The sequence below is a fragment of the Triturus cristatus genome, chromosome 5_2 (assembly GCF_964204655.1).
Source record: "Triturus cristatus chromosome 5_2, aTriCri1.1, whole genome shotgun sequence".
Taxonomy (NCBI): domain Eukaryota; kingdom Metazoa; phylum Chordata; class Amphibia; order Caudata; family Salamandridae; genus Triturus; species Triturus cristatus.
In genome coordinates this window covers 47960973-47984043 of record NC_140588.1, presented here as the reverse complement: position 1 = coordinate 47984043, position 23071 = coordinate 47960973, and the positions used below count along the sequence as shown (strand labels likewise).

At 44.1% G+C, this 23071-nt stretch overlaps 1 protein-coding gene across 10 annotated transcripts in view; it reads right to left on the bottom strand.

Moving 5' to 3' along the window:
- The window catches only part of FHOD3 (formin homology 2 domain containing 3), a 1229746-nt gene that overhangs the window by 200331 nt on the left and 1006344 nt on the right, over positions 1-23071 (bottom strand). For all 10 annotated transcript variants that reach the window (XM_085606822.1, XM_085606824.1, XM_085606823.1 and 7 more), the window contains one exon: positions 6658-6792. In XM_085606822.1, the coding sequence (XP_085462948.1) occupies positions 6658-6792 (135 nt within the window). The remainder of the gene's footprint in view (positions 1-6657; positions 6793-23071) is intronic.

Here is a 23071-nt window from a genome sequence, read left to right as displayed (position 1 = left end):
GGCGTGGGTGGAATGGTTGGAAACTTACTTTGCTGCTGTGGCTTTGGACAATGTCAGAAGGCACCCCATGCTTTTACACTTGGGGGAGCCGCCATTTTCAAGATTGCAAAGTCTGTGGCGGAAGGGGGCCTACCCATCATGTACAAAACCCTGAAACAAACCCTGACAGCACATTTTGAGCCACTCGCAAATCTCGACTATGAGCATTTTCTCTTGTGTCAGGCCAGGCAGCAGTCAGAGGAATCTGTTGACTACTTTTATGCCCATCTAAAAGACTTGACCAACACATGCTCACTGCCGGATGCTGATGATGAAATCAGGGATCAGTTCATTCAGGGCTGTTCTTCCGCAAATCTAAGGTCGAAAATCCTACAAGTTCCCAGAATGTCCATGGCCAACATGCTCACTATCGGTCACTCTAAAGAACTCTCCAAAGCATGAGTTGCACACATGGAGGTGGCCCTACAACGCCCTGTCAAATCTGAAGCAGTTAACTTGGTTGTGTGAGCAGGCGTCAAAAAGAAGAAAACTCATCCCAAGCCAGCCACAAATCTCAAGGTGTGTCACTGGTGCTGAGGCCCTTACCCACATCAGGGGAACTGTCATATACAGGGAAAAAGGTGCCCTGCATGCAACAAACTCAATCATTTCACTGTCGCTCATCTGCATCCCAGAAGGTGCAGAGATCCAAATCTGTCAATTTCATGGAGATATCGGTGACCCAGGAAGATGAAGGAGACATGGACAATGATGATTTGGATGGTGCAGTGCACATCATACATGCCATAGAACCCGAAGAACGCCACATACAAAGCACACCGCGATGCATGGTTACCATCGCTGGTCCCCAGGTCCCGGCTCTGATTGAGTGCATCCATCAACAGTTTGGCCAGACGGTACTACAGACTCTACCAGAGCAACACAGGTATATGCTTTTAGCTCAACATCGTCCCTCACACTGGCAAGTGTATTCACAACGGATGTCACCCATGGGGACCAAACAACATGAGCCAAAGTGTGTGTCACTGATGGAGGAACTGGGATGCTGCTTGGTTGCTTGACGGCGTAGTGCCTCTAGCTATTGTCCTTTGCATTCGGTGTGCATTCTATGAATGTCAAAGCCCTGTTGACTGAGTTTGAACATTTATTTGAGGGCACAGGGTGTCTCAAAGGTCTCATGAGCAACCTTCATATTGATGATTTAGTCCAGCCGGGCACCCTGCAACATCGACATGTGGCATTTCACCTCCATCCCATGGAGGTTGAGGAAGAACTAAGAAAGCTGGAACAAGCTGACATTGTTGGAAAAGTTGAAGGCCCTATTCCACGAGTGTCTCCAATAGTAGTGGCTCAAACCCCCAAGCAACCTGGAGAGGTTGGAAATTGCATGGATATGCATTTGCCCAACATGGCAATTAAATGTGAAAGATATTTGACACCCACCGTAGATGATGTCATGGCAGAAGTCACCAGATCGAGGTGGTTCTCAAAAATGGACCTAAGAGGTGGATATCATCAGTTGATGTTGGCCCTCGAATTCAGAGCTATCACCACATTTTCCACCCATGTGGGTCTGAGGAGGTACAAACACCTCAGCGTTGGGGTATCCAATGCTGCTGGAGTCTTTCAGGACAGAATTTGGAGGGGGTGCTAGCGGGACTCCCGGTGAGGAACTTCGATTCTCGAGCCCGATCGAATCGACCCGCCATTTTGTAACCCGCCGCCATTTTGTGTTGCCATCACTCAGGCAGCACGGCGAACGAAGTCTATTCTGCCTCTCCCGTAACTTGGTGTCAAAATACGTCCTCGGCCTTGTTTGCGAGGCTGGTGTTTGGACTAGCCGAGTACACTAATCCGTGTCTGGCTCTCCTAATCCCTGTTCCAACTATTTTTAGGCTCACACCATTCTTTCCTGATCATATCTTATCGACTGGCCTTCACTGTCTCCTGCTGGCATTCTCTTGTGTCATGCCCGTCCTCCAATACACACAAACGTATCTCACCACCTGCAAGTCAGTCGCATTCTGTTAATGAATTAGTTCGGGGGTGGGATAACAAATATAGTTGGAGGAGCGGACTCTCCGAGACATCTGATCTTTTTGTTTTCGAACCTTTCTTACTGGTTCCGCTTTGTTTTCTACTTACCCTATTGGCTCTTTTCTTCTTTGCTTGGGGCGTGTGTTTCGTTAATAATTTTGTATTGTATAGTATTTAACCTGATGCGCCACAGAGTAAAGTGGCAGTCTCCTGAGAACCTACTTTGTGTACTTCTAGGATAACTGTACTAGCTGCAGCTAAATAAATCTAATCTTCTAACGCCGACAGAGTGTCCCGTGTCTCTGTGTAACGAAGCAGGTGAACCCAGAAGACGGAGGGCGTACCCTGCGCCGCCAGGTCCAAAAGGTTCTGGTTCTTCACAAGGTATCATAAATGTCAGTGATGACATCTAGGTGCGTGCATCCACTCTCGAAGAACACCTTGATAGACGTAGGATGACATAATTTTTCTGAGAATGGAGTCATGCCTTATCTAGCAAAAGTCTAGGATATTCAGTCAGTCCTTGCTCCCACTAGTGTAATGAGGCTACACAGTTTTCTAGGGATGGTAATATACAGGGGTTGTTTCATTCAGAACTTAACCTCCTTCACTGGCTCGCTTAGGGAGCTAACAAAGACGAATGCTGTTAGGGCATTGGGCCCCAACCAGTCAGAGCTCCGGGTGGAAGCCAGCCCCACTGGCCACAGGCCTGTACTAGCGCAAAAATAGGATATTAGTGAATGGACCCTCATAGCCTAAGGAAGCCATGCCTTGACTGACACAGAGGAGCGATGCTCTCATATCGAGAAAGAGGCCATAGCCATTCACTGGGGGTGCCGACATTTTCATATATATCTATATGGGTATACATTTGTAGTACACATGGACCACAAATAACTTATTCCCCTTTTCACTGGTTCCTCATTCAAGCCGCCTCAGAGAACTGAAAAATGTTTTCTCCAGCTGCAGGAATACCGGTTCTCTGTGGACTACCAGCCTGAGACACAGAATCCTAAAGACTATCTCTACAGACATGCTAGGCCAGCCACTATTGGAGAAGAGTCAGAAACTGAAGAAGTCAAGAGTATGTCAAAAATGTAGTCGAACGGTCCCGTCCTCTGCTGATTTCAGAGGATGAAATTGTGGATGCTGTCAAGAATTCCTGTCATGCGAGGGGAGGAAAACGGTAACCAGCGAAAACGGACTACATCTCCCAGGATGCTTAGCGGTTGAGAGGTTATGTAAACAGGAGAGCTGTTACATAACTCAAGGAAAACACGCCCTTATGTAAAACAGGAGAGCTGTTACATAACTCAAGGAAAACACGCCCTTATGTAAACAGGAGAGCTGTTACATAACTCAAGGAAAACACGCCCTTATGTAAACAGGAGAGCTGTTACATAACTCAAGGAAAACACGCCCTTATGTAAACAGGAGAGCTGTTACATAACTCAAGGAAAACAACGCCCTATAAAGGGAGGAACCGGGAGGTACAACGCTGTCGGATATTGTGTTTACAACCGACGTACCTGCTTAGTGAAGAGCAGTGTTCCGGAGTGGTGCTCCAGTAAGGCAAGAACGGAGGTAGGTCGAGTCGTTACTCCCTGGGCCGTGTCTTGCCCCATCGTCACCTGTGAAGGACCCGGAAGCTCTACCGGATAACCATTGAGCTTCGCTTTTTGACTCGCCTGAGTCAAAGCGCAGTGGCGCTTTTGCTGGTTGGAGTCGTAACTCCCAGCCCGACCAGAGATACAGGGACTGCCAGCTGTAACGCACACCAGGAGGTGTTTGCCGCGTTACAGACTTGGAAGTCCACAGGATCGATCGAGCGGCTGCTCTCGGTTCAGTCTTCTTTGCTTGTGATTGGGGTATCGGTGACGCATCACCAGGAGGTGACTCCGCGTCCCGGTGCAGTCTGAGGAAGAGGTTGAGCGGCTGCTCCCTTCAGGTAGAGACCCCGGCTGGGTGTTTCCCTGACTCCTCGATTCTCCCCAACACTCTTCGTGCCCCTCACAGCCTACCGATTGGCATTGTCGGCCATTTCATTTCTGCCCTCTGTTGGCATACACCGGGATCGGCGTATATGCAGAGGACGGTTAGGACCATCCGTGCTGTGGGCTGGTAACGTACTTAGCCTGGAGGATTCCAGTGACTATAACCTTTGTTTATTCCTTGTATTATTTTTGCCTTCATTAAAATAACTAAACCTTCACAAGTGGTTGCGTTCTCATTATCGTGTCTGTTAAACGATCCTGAGACGTTCAGGGCGTTACAGATGCAACGAGAGTGGATGAATGTCTTCAGGTGGTCCTATCAGCTTTGACATCAAGGCATTGGAAGGTGCTGTCTCAGGGTTTGTCCCATCAAACTTCTGAGGGTCGGAAAACCCTTTTGTCGCTGCATTACGTTCGCCATGAGCTGGCAGCATCTCTGGAAGGCTGTTTATGGAGAGGACCAAGTGGTGGATCTAGCCCATACAGCTCACCAAAGGGTGGTCAAAACAAAATCCAGACTTAGGTGCAAGTTTGGTTCACTGGACTTGATGAAAGGTTGTGAGCAGACTGAATGCTACTGCGTGCTGTGTCAGGCTGCTGGCCCGGCAGATCTGCATGCACCTATTCTCACGGAGGACATTATAACCTTTTCCATGGCACAGAGCTTGTGTCGATTTTGGAGCCTTACCTGATGGCTGGCAACATCAAAATATCCTGATGTTGAAATCTCTGATTCCATATCCACCAGTCAGACTGTGCCCTGTTTGGAGAAGGTCATGGCGACTCATGGGATGTTGAAGGAGCTCTGCATGGATAATGGGCTCCCCTTTCCCATTCAGGAGTTCACAGACTATCTGAAATCTAGAAGTATTTGTCACAGTGGATCACTCCTATATGGCCCCTGGTGAATGGAGAGACTGAACGCTTCATGAGTACGCTATACAAAGATTGCCCTAGCCGATTACCAGAATATGGAATGTGCCCTGTATTCCTTCTTATGAGAGTATAGACTTACACCGCAGGCCACGACAAGAGTGAGCCCCAGCACTCTGTGCTGGAATAGGGTGGTGGGCGACACCAATCCCCCCCTCGTGGAGCCGTCGGCACTCAGAGATGAGGTACAGAAGCATTGCACCAGCGTAAGGTGCAGAACGACAAAACATCAGTGAAACAGAGGGCCCAGCTAAAGCAGGTTATTGATCTGGTACGATCGAGCAAGTTTCAGCTTCCGTTTGAAGTTAATCCATAAAAGGTCAGTGCTGATCGAGGGACAATGGTCACGGCGAAAAAGGCTGATGCCACTATCACTAGGAATGTAGTTTTCTTCAAATGATACATATCAAATGACCCCACTTCAGATCATGATCATCGATCTTCCCACTTGGAGGACACTGGAGGTGACAAAGACCTGTTGCTGGGTCCCACGGGAGGTCCTACTAAAATTTCCTCTGAACATTTATCTGAGGTAATACTCGGCATCAGGTTCATGGATCTTCTAGTTCCCCTGACGGCAGCGCTGGAACCAGTTCATCTGAAGGTGTGCCTGGAGGAGTCTCTTTACAAAGGGAGACACTTGAGGAAAAGACACGCCTGATCAATCGAAGGGGGATGACTAAGTACCATGTCAGACCACATCCAGTTGTCTCTACCCAATTCAAAGACTTTGTGCTGAACTGACCCTGCTGGGGATGTGGCCGACCAACGCTGGGCACAAGAGCACAGATCAGAAGATCGCGGCCTGCAGTCATGAATAGGAACTATGTTGTGTGTTACCTGCTTTAGTGGTTTTCGTTCTCGTTTCAGGATTGTGTTCAATTATGCTCGTTCTGTCAGAGTAAGGAGCAATGTTATGTTGGGAAGTGGGTGGTCCCAACAAGAGGAGTAAAAGAGGGGTTTTCTGGATAAACCCCTAGCATGGCCCGGTAATGGTTGTGGCTGTTATGTGCAGTGGGTTAGATAATAAAAGGAACAAGGACCTGACCTCATGATTCAGATCCACCACAATACCTGTATCCGGCATACTTATTTGTGGTGGGCAGGGGATGCGTCCCTGAGCATGGCCAACAGCTAGGCCGCTTGGCCTGGGCTTACACATGCAACAGATTGCTTAAGTCTTCACCGCAGCACACAAGGGTGTTAACAGCAACACTCAATCCTCAGTACCATTGTGTGAGGTACAAAACCTTAACATTTTCTGACACAGAAAGTCATTCAACTGTTTAAATGCTAAAATGAACCTAGATTCTAGGTGCAAAACAAAAATCAGACGTATAAAGTGACATTAGCATTACATTTACAAGAAGAAAACATATTTCCGTTATTTCAAATTAGGAAGTATTCAAAATCAAATGAAAAAATTATTGCATATTCACTGATTATGTGTAGATGTACCAGGCTCTATGCATTTAATTAGAGTCTCTAGTAGTGCATTATAGCGTAGGGACCAATGGCATTTCTCGAGCATCAGGATTACACAGATTAAAATGTCTCTACAGAAAGCAGGATGGAAGTAACGGTATAATACACAAGTCGCTATTGGAAGCCCACAGATCAGAGCGGAAACACGGAGAATAGACTGGAAACACACAGACCAGAGTGAGAAGTCTTGGATTTTTGGCATCCTTACTTGAATTTGTTTCTTTCTTCGCGTTCTATCCTCTGCAGCCTCTCTTCTCGCTCCTGACGCCGCCGCTCTCGCTCCGCTGCTAGCGACTCCTGGTGCTGGCGGTAGGATGATGTGAGGAGACCACCCAGGGCCGGCCTGCGAAGCAAAAAGGATCACATTTCTGACAGCCATTTTTATTGATTACACTGACACATCTTGTTAGCAATCACATGGTGTTCCTGTTACAAATGATCCAGTTTGATATAGATCTGAGCACACCGACAAACACCGAGTCCTCCATAAACGGCACTTTATTGAGGTGCGAGGAGCTTTAGGGTAATTTCTGCGCACTATGTTCCGCAGATGCTGTTGAGAGTCCTTAGACCCAGTTATGGATCCTTCCCTAAAATGTGAACTTTCCTTGACTATATTATCAATACCATGTGTGCTCTGTCATAATGCACAGCAAATGCTAGCTGGGGAAACTATGTAAACTCCAGTCCGGCCTCGTGCACTTTGGAGCACAGGCACATTCCGAGGTAATGCACACCTAATGTAGTGACATGAGTTACCGGCTGGTGTATTGTTCTCCCATGTGGTGCTGATAACAGTACGTAACCTGAGCAGCCCATTCAACATAATGAGTTTCCACAGCAAGCACCCACAATCCCTCACGAGGAGGGCAATTCAATTTGCAATAAATACTGGTTGTTGAGTTCGATTTTGGGTGAAACATCTCATTCTGACTTTTTTATGTTCGCGTGCCAGACTATAAATCTACCAAGCCTCAGTCACTGTAGCCTACTGAGAAAATACCTCTGCCCAATACTGAATTCTGTAGGTAAGAATATTGTTATAAACACAGTAATTTTTTATATAAATTAAAGAGAACATATTGCAGACAGGTGTAAGAGATTTAGGGAAATATTTCTAAGGAAAAAGAGACAGTTGCTGCCTATGCAAGCTCATGGTGTAGCAACATCAAGAGTTAGACAACATTGAAAGATTAGAATATAAGCCTGGAAGTGAGAATCTAAAGTTGTAAATCTCTACCAAGGAATACAGAACTATGAAGATTAGTAAAGCCATGATTTTACAGACAATCACTGTTGACAACCTAGATTGTGAGGCTAAATACTATAGTAACTGCATTGCACTAAACACTATAGGTAATACACATATAAGTGCTCACCACAGGAAGTTGACAACATATATATATATAATCAGTGCCCTAACGCAGCTAAGTAATGTAAGTTTTCAGGTTTTTGAGTTTCTTGAAGAGGAGACAAGGTAAATGGAATGCCAAAGTTTGGAGCCAATAATGAATAACCATGGCAAAGAGAATGTGTATAGTGTTGATTGACAGTCTTTTGGCTTTTGTCAATATTTACTTTGTTTTTACATAAACAACAAACATTGCTAAAAGCAAAAATATGTTCTGGTGTCAAAAAGCCCACTTTGCCATTGTAGTCCCACGCACTGAAGGTGGGAACTACGTGGTACATGGATGTGGCAGAGCAGTATGTCATTGTTCACAGTGAAATTAGCCAATGGCTGAAGAGGGATAACCCATTTCCCCGTGCTTTATGCTGCAGTGCCTAGAAGAAAAATGTGAATTACAATAACAGACCAATGGATGAAGAGGGCTGGAGGAAAGCCTCTAAATCTAAGCTGATTATATATAATTGTAGTAAAATCAAAAGTCCTCGACTACTGCCAAACCTAACACAAATAGTCATAATATGATATAGAAATTAAAAGATATTTGCCTTGGTAAATATAATGATGTTAAAACACGACCATACCCTTATGTTAACTTTCGGAAAGCAGACTGAGCTAGCCATGCAAGAATGCTTATGGGACTTGATGCTGGGGATAGTGTAAGTGACAACACACACCCACTGGACCCACAATATTTCACAAGGTTGACATACTGTCCCACCTTTAATCTCCAAATCGCCTCAAGTTCGCTGTAGAGGTGCTTAAGGGAAGCATGACGTGACATTTGCACAATGGGATCAAGGCTATCAAAGGCCTTTCTAGTTTTTAGGGCTTGTCTATCAGATAGCACAAGCTGCATGGTTGCAAACAAATCTACAGTCAGCTTACAGCAGACTTAGAGTCCGCCTATTGCTTACCAATGGTAAGCTTTATTGTCATTCACATTTGATTGCTTATTGTTCTTCAGCTTGTGAGGGCTTTCCTTCCCCTGCATTACAGTCTCATTTCTTGTGTCTTTCCAGTGCTTACTTTTTAGGAATTACTTTTTTTTTTTTGCCGAAGCACTCCATGAGAGTACATATGCTTTCCAGCTGCCTCTTTCGAGTACTTCTCTCCCCTCTTCTGCAGTGCTTCATATTGCTCTCTCTCACCCATGTGCATCTTGCTGCCCCATCTATATTGTGCTCGCCTTCATGTGCTTCCTCCCATATTGCTTTCTTGCTCCTGTGCTTCGCTCTTGAGTGCTTGTCTACCTTCACCCGCCCGATCCCCGTTAATGCCCTATCCTTCCTGCCCACTTCCAATTGCTGTCCCCTCCATCCTACTGTGTTTTTAGGTCTTGCCTAGGCAGCACTTGCGCTGTCTCTTCGAGACATGCAGTATTCAGGTATGAACTTTAAGCTCTGCCCATTTTCCGCCCATCTTTTCAATTGGCTCCTCTTACTTTCCTTCGTAAATGATGGATTTTGATTCGTGAATAGGCTTAGTAGTCCCTCCTTAGTACCTCCATCTCATCTGTTGTTACCTCATATGCGGACAGCCCCTCTTACATATGTCCTTACACTCTAGGTTTCATTAACAGTTAGTGAGCACTATTTAGTTAATTAATGTCTTGCTGAAGCAGGCACAGCATGCTGTCCGGCTTTTGCAACCCGCCCTGGTTTGTAGTTGTTGTATGAGGCACAACATGATACCCGCTTCTGCAGCCCGTGACGATGTAGAGGAGGGAGGTAATTTTATTAAAATCTGCTTTACTGAAAACCGCATTTTCCATTTATGCCGTACTTCAGCTTTAAATATCTGAAGGAAAATTGCTACAGAAGTCAATAAATAGACAAAAAAGGCAGGCGGACGGCGCATTTCTTTTCCATTTATTTACTTTTGTACCAATGGCGGCATGGCGCACTTTAGCATTAAACATCTGAAACTAAAGCGCGGCGTGCTGCCATTGCTACAAAAGTAAATAAATAGCAAAAAAAAGGCAGGCGCCATGGCATTTCTTTTCCATTTATTTACTTTTGTAGTAATCGTGGCACGCCACTCTTTAGCTTCAAACATCTGAAGCTAAAGCGCGGTGTTAGGCGAATGGCTTTCTGTAGTCTTTTCTTGCGCCTGCGCAGTATTACATCTTCCTCCTTGCCGGAATTTGAGTGCGTGTATAATGGATTTGAGCGAGTTTGAGCAAGACAACAACCAGATCAGCAGGCTAAACTCTGCGTGCTTCCTGTGTGTGTCAGAGAGCCCTGTTGCTTGGAAATAAATAATGCGGGCCTGGACCCGGTCCTGGGGATGAATTGTATGCTTCATTATTGCAGGGTGCAGTAACTTATATGGCTAGTAGAGGTTCACAGAAACACCTGGTAACAGGCAAAGGTACTGCACCCTTTGCTTGCTCATGAATTTTCTTTTATTAATTATGCTACTGTTAGAATATGTTTCACGAAAAAGGAATGCTAACAGACATTCTCATTTGCAACGGCAATAGCTCTAGATATAACTAAGGTGAGACCTATTGCTATGCAAATGCATTTTATTTATTCATTTCAATGGACCAGGCAGAAAATTGCTGGCAGCCAGTCTGCACTAAAAAGCTGAAAGAGCCCATAGATAACATTTAGATGTGTTCACTGCCAGTACTTGCTGAGCCAACAATAAAACAAATAACAAGACAGCCAACAGTTTGGCCTGAAATTGGTTCATATTCCGGGTGCCACATCAAGCTGCAAACTTTTCCCAACATAAACAGACTTTGTCGAAATATGCCTGGAAGCAAGGATGACATCCACTACTGCAGGAGGAAGATGAAAAGCTGTTGACTGCCACCACTCAGCCTCCACACATGGAGGTGTAGATTGTGCAGGACTGGAGGCATGACCCTGAGTCAGCATGGGGATGGGCCATCAAGATATGCAGGGCACACCTCAGCTCCCTTTGTGTGTGGCTGTATAGAGTGAATTTACAAAGCCCAACTGTCATCCAACCCAGATGTGTATTCGAGGGACAGGCTGAGGCACAGAGCGGCTAAGCAAACAAATGTCAACTTTCTAAAAGTGGCATTTTCAGACCTGCAATTTAAAAAACAACTTCACTAAAAGATGTGTTAAATTGTGAGTCCAGAGACACCAAACTCCAATTTTCTACCGGCTCCCAATTAGAATATACGCTTGAAAAATTGTTACAAGGCAACTCCAATGCTAACGTATGGGAGAGATCGGCCTTGCGGTAGTGTAAAACGAATTTAGCAGTTTTTAACTGCCAGGAAATGTAAAACTTAAAACCATATGTCCTACCTTTTAAATACACTGCCCCCTGAGGCTACCTAGGGCCTACGTTAGGGGTGTATTACATGTAATAAAAGGGAAGGTTTGTGCCTGGCAAGTAGGTGTACTTTCCAGGTCGACATGGCAGTTAAGAAATGTGCACACAGGCACTGTAATGGCAGGTCTGAGACTTGTTTGAAGAGCTATTTATGTGGGTGGCACACTAGTAGCATTTACAGGCCCTGAGCACACCTGGTACACTGTAGTAGGATTTACTAGTAAACCAAATAGACCAATCATGGAGAAACCAAATACCATTATATTTTAGACAGGGAGCACTTGCACTTTAGCAAAGGTCGGCAGTGGTAAAGTGCTCAGAGACCTAAAACCAGCACAAACGAAGTTCCTCGCACATCAAAGGCACGCCTAAAGATGCCAGGTCTAACAATCCGCAGTAGATGGTGAGATGAAGGCACATTTTCATGTTGAATAGCATACCAAAATTAGGAACAGCAGTGGGTGCAGGAGATCTTTCTCACTGGGAGTGAAGGGATGCGTAAATCCATAACACCCTGGGAGACACCAAAAGGCATCTTCTCTGTACTGCTAAACAGCCCAGGTGATACGGTGTACCGGCTCCAATCCTTGCTTTGGTGATGGCGAATGTAAGCCTTCACCACCACAGTGAAGTAGGAAGAAAACAATCTGCTTATTTTTTCCTACTTTTCTGCCCCAAAGGAAACTGCAAATTTTGGCAGTAAAAATAAAATCTTCTATGTGCTTCTCACCCTTACCTCAGAGTTGCAATTGCAGGAATTAAAGGCTGTTTGAAATCTAAAATACATGTCAGAGAATCTCTTGCTCTTACCAGTGGAACATTAGGTGCCCAATTCATCAAAATCAGCGCACACAAAAAAAAAATTCAAATTTTGTAACAATAAGTATATATTATAAGCTATTCTTCTACAAATCTTGCAGTAGTTACATAATAATGAATATTTCAGCTCTTTCAAATATTGTTAGGGCAAACAATAGCTACACCATGCACAGGGGAGTAGCTTGGTCGGTAAGATTGGGGGGTGTGAGGTTCAGATTTTCAGACAATAAGGCTGGGGTATAATGTTTACATTCATTATAGGACGAGCAAGGTGCATGAGAGGGGCCTATGGGGCAGTGGAAAGGGAGAGGAATGCGGGTTGGTAGGAGTGCTAAGAGAGAACACAATATTGTGTAAAGTAACTAATATTTTTGATGTATTTCAAAACAGAGAGGGAAACAGTGTGGGCTCGTTTTTTTCAGTGTGTATGTAAAAATCCCTGGTGAAATCCGACTGTCATCTCAGAATACCCCACTGAAAGCACCTGTAGCCGACTATTTATCAGAAAACACATTTATTAGGGGGGGGGGGGGTAACACCCCAAGCACCCCTCCCCTGAAATTACGCCCCTGAATATGAATCCCAAACCAATTCCTTCAATACTCTATATGTACATTGTGGCATTACTTTATTATTGTTTAGCTTGTTGCCGAGTTGTGTAATACCACCACATACCTGCATACCAGACGGCTGTCAAATCCGTGTCCCAGCAACTGGTGTCTCTCTTCACCCCACCCCAACTATTTGTTCTATTTAACTTTGCTCATGGAACAGGTGAGGACGTACTCGTTTTAAGCTCATGCCGTGATAAAACAATGTCTTTGTAGGAAATACTGAGAAACACTACTTTGTTAGCAAATAACTGTGTAAGATCAGTTGTAGTAGATCTACAGCCGTCCCACAGAAACTGGCAAGAAAATGAAATAAATTCTCTTTCATCTGAAAAAAAAATGAACCACAAGATAAGCTGCAACTTGGAACACACAAGCAGTGAGTTAAGTTGCACAAAATGAAGCAAAAACACACTTGTGGTAAATGAAGAGTATTCCTGTCACCATACAAAGCACAAACAGGCACTCTGTAAACATAGCATCATGGCCTGGCACACATGCTGAAATTATGAAAAAATTGAAAGGTGTGTCTGCACATGGTAGGTAGTGTGCTGGCAAAGAGGGCCTTCCATTGCTTTGAGCTCAAGCTGGCCCTCCTCTCATACTAAGGGAGTCAAAAAACCAACCAAGGTGAGGGGGAGCTCAAGTCTAAGCAGAAGGGAGCTGGGAGAGATGCCAGAGGAGCAGGGAGGTGGCACTCGCAGAATTCTTTGTTAGAGGGTCAATACCAGAAAATACTGCCTGCTAAGGACACGTTCTGATTGGTTGACCCATTACTAACGGTTCCTTTCGGGTGCTGGCTGGTGTTATTTATCGCCTATTCTCATTTTACTGATCTTTGAAGGATGAATGACCCGAGTTGGGCTAATAAGGATTAAAACCTGCAACGTTAAATGTATACATGAATCTTGGCAGTGGATGATGCACTGAGCTATGTTACAAGCTTTACCAATACTTGTAGATAAATACCCAGTGCAATAGCCACTGTCCCTAGAAACACCGAGATGGAAAATATAGGTTCAACTGTTACTAGCTGGTGAGAAATGACTGCTGCGATAGGGCACTTTCTCGGTTTTTGACAATTTGACTGTGAGGAATGAGAGGAGCCATTAAGGTCCTTAGGAACAAGGGATGCTATCTCTGCTGCCAGGAACTTTGTACATCCAGAAGTGTTGTTTTTTCAGTCTGTATGTGTGTACATGGATTTTGTATAGTATGAATCTATCTGATTCACAGCCGAGGGCTGTACAGGGTCAAAAGCAAAGATACAGCAGGCTGATTGGAGGGGTGCTGGGTTCTGGGAGGAGAAATAGACTTTTACTTCATCATGATGCAGTATGCTTTAAAGGGGAGGGTCTTTAGCTACTGTCTAAATTGAAGCAGGGTTGGAGATGTCCAGATGGATAGAGAGATGATCAGAGTTTTGGGGAATTAGAAGGGGTTATGGTGATGATTCTTGATTGGACACAAAAAGGCAATGACAGATGCCAGCTAGAGTCCCAATTTTCATCAGGCTTGATGAGACTGGTGTCTCATTCGACAAAGGTTAAAATGGACCTACAATATTTGAAGAATTTGGTGCTTTGACTGTCAGGATGGTGAGGCCAGGCAAGACCCAGAGCTGCATTTTCACATGCTCAGCCATGCTTGCAATCTAATTTATAGTACTTTTCACACTGAATGGATGGTTGGCAACTAACAAGTGTGTCTGTCATGAGGATGATATCGGACAGCGAAGAAGTGAAGTTTTGCTGCAGATCTTTTTCACATAGATTTCTTCACGCCTTACCCTAAAAGGTTAGTGATCTTCCAAAACTCGTGCAATATAAAATCATCTTGTTGTTGCATCCACTGTGAAGGGCATGCACTAAAAATTCGGCCATTAACTGTTCCTTGATATAGCCTTTGTGGAGTACCACGGTCTGCACTTTACTACGAAACTGATTTTGGGGCCTGGAATCTTTAGAGATTTCTTGCTTATCATCATTACATTTGTCTTGGAAGCAAAACGAAGAAATCCAACGGGCAAAACAGACTGAAAAATGAAAAATTATTCTGGCATAACAATGAAGTGCTTGCATTCCATGGCTAAATGCCTTCTCTGCTTCCTTTATAGCCCTTTAAATTCACCAGCAGGCATATAAGAGGACTAAGCGCTGCACATATCATTTTGTCGTCTGCATAATTCAAAATGCTACCACGGCATGGCCGACTTCAATGTGCCCAAAGCTACAGCACGTGGAAGCATGCCATTTCAAACATTACTCCCCATAACTTCAATAAAATGGATTGCAATATATATTGTCCCTTCTGAAGAAAGAGAACACATGGAGAATAAAGCCTGATACCCTGTAAATGCTGTTCTTGGCAGCATACTGAACTGGCAGTGCCACAGCCGGATATTACCCAAACCCAAAAACGAAAGTTTCGATGCACATCTTTACATTATGAAGAGCTGATAGGACTCCTGGGGACATCTATTCCTTTCAAAGCATGTACTTCAGATTGGGACCTTCCACTCAAAGTCCTCGACACAGAAAATACTTGGAGCATGCCTTGCTCACTTTAGAGGAATGGTGGCACGGATCTAAGTGTTATCCCGGTAAAGCAAGGGTCGTTATAAAATGTGTTACCAAGCTTCATGCACATATCTGGGTAGCAGTGTTTCACAAGTGATGTTTTCCCCACACATGTAAAGTATAGCATGGTAGAACATGTAGGAATGGTGCAAGTATTATTAGTACCTCATTTTATGGGTTACTGACCCCATACGCACCCGTTTTTGCTTTTCCGAGCTGCAATCTGGCACCCTCTGTTGGTGGATATTAAGACCTTACCATACCTTACGGGTGTATCACTAATGAGTCTATGTAGAAATAAAATGCATTTTATGCTGGAAGCTTTCTTCGCATGGGCGTCAATTAGGGGTCACCATGGGTAGCAGCTGCTACCACTTTCTTACTTTGAAGTACCCTTAGCAATGCCCGTAGTAGCACTGATGTAGGAGATCATGACTGTAGCAGCGGAATCATAGGGCAGATTCTACTCCTTGTCCTTGTGTTGGCTCTTCACAGCTAACAGGAAGCTGATGAGGGCCAAAAAGAGTAGTAAGAGGTTAACCCTGGGACACCATCTAGAGTCGAAGGATGCATGATTCTACTTCCGCTACAGCTGGCATTTTGGTGTATTTAGCATTCGTGATTCTGCAACCGTTAGATGATTAGCATCTTATGCACCATGGTGGGCGCAGACGATCAGCCAATGCTCCAGCTCTGATTATTTTCCAATTCACATTTAAATAATTGCAAATTTTTACTATCTGCAAAGCTACAGATTAGCGATACCACAATGATTATGTTAATGCCTTCTGGTCAGTGCACCCATCCTCCTCAATGTCATTTTGTGTTTAGCATCTTTCCTGGCTTTTTATTGTCAGGTGGCTAGATCTATCGCTGGCTGAAGCATCAGTCACTAGGAACAAGTGACTTACTGGCATAGACAGCCTAGCTATGAGCAGACACGCTCACGTCTATTGTGCTGTACTGTCATGGTTAACTGTTATGTTTAATTCACAAACTTCTGTTAAGTTAGGCAGTGAAGGTGGAAAATGGCAGGTGCAACTTCAACAGAAAATCACAATACAGATTTGTAATAATAAGGATGATAAGTCAAACAAAAGGAGTCTCGTGAAGTAGCAGGAGAGACAATAACTTAGGAAATATAATTATTTTAAAAATGCAACCAAAGTGCAAAGCCACTGTCATCTAGCAACCACAACGAAAAGACGGTATATTTTAGTTCTGCTGCCTGTGCATTCCCTACTACTTCACAGATTTAGGGCACAATCAGAACCTGATAGTTAGAAATGTCTTGTTCCCTTTTTTTTTATATCACAAAGACTCTACTGCATCCTTTAGGGGGAATTGTGAGGAGAAATCTTCCCTTACTGGAAGGTAGAGGGAGACGGGTGATAAAGTTGTAATAACAAAAAGTGCAGGGGCCCATAGTTCTCCTGAGTCGAATGCCGGGGTTGCCAAATACAAAGACTGCCAAGTCTTGATTTCATCTCATACCTCTTTCTTCCACCACCCTACAAATCCTGTCTCTCTACCTCAATCTTGCAGACATGGGCGTCCGCTGGGGGGGGGGGGGGGGGCAAGGAGGGGGCACTAGCCCTCGTCCCCCCCTCCCCCCCAAACCCTGGATTTTTCACTTGCCCTTTAAAAATATTTAAAGATCGCACAAGATCTTTTCATATTTTCTTTAATTATGTCCCCCCTGAAAAAAATTCTGCAGACACCCATGCTTGCAGGCTCTTTTTATTGTAACTACTGCTTTCTAAACTCTCACTGAATTCCTGTCATGGGGAGGCTGACAGCAGAGGTGGAAGCCATCAGACTTAGGTTCTTTGCACACCCATCACATCCATAACTACTGGTTGTCACTCTGGCTTCATAGTGGATATCACAATATCTGCATTTATTGTGACCATGGCAGAAAACCCATCTGCATATGTAATAACAGCTAATACACGTTTGTTTTAAGGAGCCTGATAGGGGATTCAGGCAAAAATAATTGCAACCATTTTCAAAATTGTTCCTAAGTTTTGTTGACCTTTCGCCTCTTCGAACATGTGAAAAAGCCATCCTTACTGTAAGCTACGTTCACTTCTAGCAACAGAATAATTTTGGGCACGAATCAGCAACTTTTATGCACACATAATTTACACTAATCTTCGTGAAAAGTGACCTACCGGGGGCAATTTCTTGATATTGATTCACAGAACAAGACATTTCCACCTGAAGATTGTAATGTTTGCTGTGGCCAATCAAATAGCTGGTGCAAATCTGGGCCAGGGACGGGAAGAGAAGGGTCCCAGGAGATTTTTAGCCTGAGGTTTAGACCATCTAATATTCATTAATTTGGGGTTATTCCACATGTGTCCTTCAGCACCCGCAGGGGCGTACAAAGACCCCTGCCGTCCCTGCAGAGCTCAGGGGACTCCAAGATTTCAAGAGGCCCCTACCTTCGGGGTGCCCCTATCAAGCCAGCAGCCAATGAATATCTGTGAGATATGTGAGACTCGGGGGCCCTTCTTCACATTGTGCGGGTTGGCCCCCTCATTTTGCGTTACCCCACTGAGCACACCTTGCTCAGCCCTTGCTGCCTCTGATCTCAGGGGTCATTAAGGCAGCTGCAAGTAAACTGCGATCCATCCTACAGCCTAGTTTAGTTTCTGTATATAGAGGGATGGAGGATTGTGCCCTCTTAATATGTCAAAATAAGTCTGGATAAATCGTCAAACGTCTTCTTATGTTATTCGTGCTTGGTTTTTATTAGACTTTTTTCGTGAAGATGAGAAACAGACTATCGAAAGATAGCCGACACGTGTTTCGCCCTAGTTGTCCATTGACCGTGGGCTTTTTCAAGGCTAAACAGTTGAAAGTTAGGATGGAGGGCGATTAAGGGTGATGACAGTATCATAGGAGATATAGAAAGTGTGGAGGTCACATAATAAGAGATCATAGGATAGTTATTAGTGGACGATTAGTCGTTAAAAGTCAGAGATTTACGTGATGGAAGCCAAGTATAGACGACAGGGTGAAGACGAAAGGGGGCGGGGCATGGTGGGAGAGAAATGGAAAAGTGACAAAATATGAAAAGGGATAGTGAGGGGATGGGGAGGGAAAAGTTAACATAGATGGGTTAGATGAATATAAAGTAACAGAGGGTAAACTGTAATAATCACGAGTATAAGGCAACCTAAAGTAAGCTGTTACAAAGCGATATAGACATTTTAAGTAAAAGGAAAAAATGTGGTAATCACAATGAGACCATGTGCATAGAGCCAACAAAGGTAAACGGGTACAGTTGCAAAGGCGTCCGCGTTATAATCACGAGTATAAGGCAACCAGAGGTGAGCTGTTACAATTACAAAAGCGATATGGACATTTTAAGTAAAAGGAAAAAATGTGGTAATCACAATGAGACCATATGCATAGAGCCAACAAAGGTAACAGGGTACAGTTGCAAAGGCGTCCGCGTAATAGGAATATATATATACAGATTCTATGTATCAAGGTGGATTAATCATTGTATGCATATGTATATATGTGCAGGTACGTCAGCTTGGAGGCATTCTTATAGAAAGATATAAACATATAAACATTGTCTCATGTAGTAATTTTAGTTTAAACATTTGAAACATCAAACATGGAAATGAAAAAATTAGAGAAAGTTAGAAGAAGTTAGAAAAAGAAATAAGCAGAGAGAAAGTAGGAAATCTATGAGATAGGGTAGTTGCTTACCGAAGCTTGGTTATAAGCAGAAGTAATCTTTGTGTTTCTAAAAATGGAAAAATTGAAAAAGAGGGACACTGTGGGTGGCTGAGGTTAAGGATACGGGATTGCCGAAAAGGCCTAAGAGTAAGGGGAAACCAGGGTGCAATTGGGTACAACTCCAAAGAGAACAAAAATAAATATAAAGCATTGCGCCAAAAGGAGCAAGAAGAACAATGGAAATCTGGCCACGGAGATAAAGTTAAATAAACTAGAACAAGTGCTCATAGCATTAGGAATATGAACGAGGACGACGTGGGAGCATTCGTGAAGGGAGCACTGGCATGACAGGTCATGAGGCAAAGGGCAGACAGAGGTCGCGCTTACGGGGCCTAGGCGGCATAAACAAAATTGAAGAAACAAGTTGGCTATTGCCGGAGATTCAGGATGCTGAAGTTAAATAAAGGAAGGTCAAAAAAGTGCTGGGAGAGGCGTGTGGGATTAGAACAGACGCTCTCTAAGAGGGAGAGGGATCTTTCTTACCTCAGGAAAGGAAGTTGATTAGGTATCTGCGGTCACGGAACAAAATGAGTTCCGTCAGGCGCCGTTATTTATGACCTGACATCAGAGTCAGCACAAGCAAAAAAAGAAGGGGGCATGCTTTTGAGAGTGAATGCCACTGAAAAGTTACTACTGAAGGTAGCAGAAAGCGAGGGATTTGGAATGGCATGATGCTGGAGGAAAAAGAGAAGAAAGGAAGGGAAAGGGAAAAAATATATAATGTAGAAAAGAGGAAGAAAAAGAAAAAAGGGGAAGAATAAGGAATATGGTGGTTAGGTTAATCCATGTAAATGCGAAAGACTAGAATGAGTGGTAGGAACAACCGAAACCAATGGATTCGATTCGAGATACAAGTGTAAATGCGGCGAAAATGAGTGGTGTTACAGAAAAGCTAGGTCATAGGATATGTGTACGCTTGGTGTGAAGGAAACGCAAAGGAAAACATTTAGAATAAGGGGGTAGTGATCATACGTGTCATGGTCCTGGATCCGTTGCGAGGGTCATAGTAAGCATCATGGAATCTGTAAGATTAAAAGGTGGCATAGAGGGGTAGTGAAGTTCATGGTAGACCCGTCACCAACTGTGATTAAAATGTACAGAAAAGAGGTGCAAGATAAAGATGGAAGGGTTATGAAATCATGGGTGACATATGAGTTAGTTTCACATGGGGCAAGATCAGTATCTAGTGTGTCACTTAATTAGTACAGCCAATAATGCATTTCTTGATCTTTGTTGAGTCCCAGGGTTGTGGCATTCAGGCGTATGATGTATTCACTCTCTCTGCGTCTCATGGTGAGTTCCCGGTTTCCTCCTCTGGAACTAGATTTAACAATCTCCAGTCCAAAGAATTTGAAGGTCTTTCTGTGTGGGTGAAATTCTTGAAAGTGACCTACCGGGGGCAATTTCTTGATATTGATTCACAGAACAAGACATTTCCACCTGAAGATTGTAATGTTTGCTGTGGCCAATCAAATAGCTGGTGCAAATCTGGGCCAGGGACAGGAAGAGAAGGGTCCCAGGAAATTTTTAGCCTGAGGTTTAGACCATCTAATATTCATTAATTTGGGGTTATGCCACATGTGTCCTTCAGCACCCGCAGGGGCGTACAAAGACCCCTGCCGTACCTGCAGAGCTCAGGGGACTCCAAGATTTCAAGAGGCCCCTACCTTCGGGGTGCCCCTATCAAGCCAGCAGCCAATGAATATCTGTGAGATATGTGAGACTTAGGGGCCCTTCTTCACATTGTGCGGGTTGGCCCCCTCATTTTGCGTTACCCCACTGAGCACACCGTGCTCAGCCCTTGCTGCCTCTGATCTGAGGGGTCATTAATGCAGCTGCAAGTAAACTGCGATCCATCCTACAGCCTAGTTTAGTTTCTGTGGTTTCAATCCCTTATCCTCCTCGGATCAGCAGGATTACATCGGAAGCAGTTGTTTATTTCTAAGTGAAATTTTTTAAAACTTGCAGCGGTGACCAGCAAAATAGTTTCCCGTGTAAAGTGTAACATTCCAGTCTGGAATGCCCTCTTGAGCTGTGGGACAAACATATTTCTTTCTTTAGACTCCTCAAAAGTCTTAGGATTGGAATGCATAATAGGTTTTGTGAAGCACTTAAAATCATCATTTCTGAATTTGTGTGTCTACAGAAGTTGGTTCGGCGCATTGCTTGATTTGTGAACAAAAAAAGAGCACTGAACAAAGTTGTTTTTAAGATCGCTTCGCTAACACTGCCGAATGCCTGAAATTCCTGAACCCCAAGATTGTTGGTTTTATTCCACCTCCTGCCTTTCTTCCACCACCTTAAACTCCCGCCTTCTTAAATCACTCATGCAGGTTAATTTTATCCCTGTTTTATCATTTTGTCACTGTTTTCCTAGCTCTAGGCCTCATTTAGAGTTAGGTGAAGGGTTACTGTCACACACGTGCCAGTTATCCCAGCTGCCTTATTACAAGGGCCTTAGGATATAATGTACTTGTAAGTAATGCAGACAAGATACCCGTCACGTTTGCAATGGAGTAACACAACGGCAAACTCTAAACCAGGCTCTATGTCTTATTCCTACTTTCTCTATTTTACGCCTTTCGAGCCCTTATTATGGGTCAAGATCATCTGATGAACGAGAAGCAGACCCCAAACATGAGCAGCATGCTCACCAATAGCAACCACCTATTCAAATAAAGCACAGGTGGCGGGGTGAATTATTTTCAGGGGCGGCTCTTCCAATAAGGCGGAGGAGCATTTAAAAAGAAAAAAAAAATGATAATTATGCAATGCTATCATTTTATTTTTCCTATGGCAGTGGCACTCTATGGGGATGAGTGGTGGCACTCAGGGGAAGGAGTGGTGGCACTCTCTATGTGTGCATGATGGTTTGGCCAGCCATCTTGGGCCAGCCAAACAGGCATGTGCTAGTTAGCATGTTCTCCACCGGCTGTATTGTACAACCTGGGTGGAGAACATGCACAAATTCCCACCCCCAGTCTGAGCGCTGAACCACATCGCTCAGAAAATCACAACACTGCTGTAAGGCAGCGTCGAGATTGGCTAGGGGAGTCTGGGAGCCTGTGTGCTTCTGGGACTCGAGAAAGGAAGAGGTAGAAGACGATGGAGGAAAGGCGGAGGCTGGCTTTTTATCATGCAGGATTGACCTGAAGACTTCTTCCGACCACATCTCTCCAACTAACTGACTCTACTCTAACCGTTACCTCCTATGACATCTTTTTTTACAATGCTGTGTTCACTGTGAAGTGCTCTGTTGTCCACAAAATACCTATTAAGAGGCTGCATGATTAAGGTCATAACCACTTAAAAAATATATAATTACATCCTTTTCTAGAAAATATTTTTTTTTTGTTCCAACAATCATGGAAACCATATCTTAGTCTAGAACACCACCACACATTTCTTCCAAAGCAAAGCTTAAATAATTGTAATTGTCTTTTTGCTCCAATATAAATAAACGTGCACTGCTTCAACCTACAACGTAGAGCGAAGAACGACGGGTGACAAACTGTGGTCTGCCAGAGGTCATGCAGCACAGGGATTTACCATCCACTGTATGTAGCTCTGTGTGCTGCATATTGGCAGTGCGTTGTCATAAAGCATTTGCTAAGAGATCAAACACAGTCTGGATGCTCAAAGCGTGGGCAGACACTAAAAATGAGTACCGGAAGCACCAAGAACTAGAACAGTACTGCAGTCATTTTTCAGCTGATGACAGCAAGATTATTTACTATAAAGTGACTGTGTTCTTTTAGTCATTCCCAAGTGGATTCATTGAGTCAAAGGTTTTCACTGTTCAACTCCCTAACCAGTGTCTTCTGGTGAACTTTTAGAGGTGTAAGGTGTAGACGGCCAGCCTGCCTACAGCGAGCGAGTCAGAGTTTAATTTGAGGTGGTTCGGAGAACCCTCCAGGGGAATATTTAAGAAAAGCAAGCAGTGGCAAAGCCAATAGGTATCGCCTTTGAGACCTATTAGCTTGGCCACTAGTTTTTAGATATGCTGTGAAGCATGGCTAAAGAGGATAAAAAAGCCTGTGCCTCAGCCTGCCGATTCATTGTGTAGGTGCATGCTCCACACATTGATTGGTCAACAAAAAGGTAAAAAAGTAACACAGACGTTTTTAT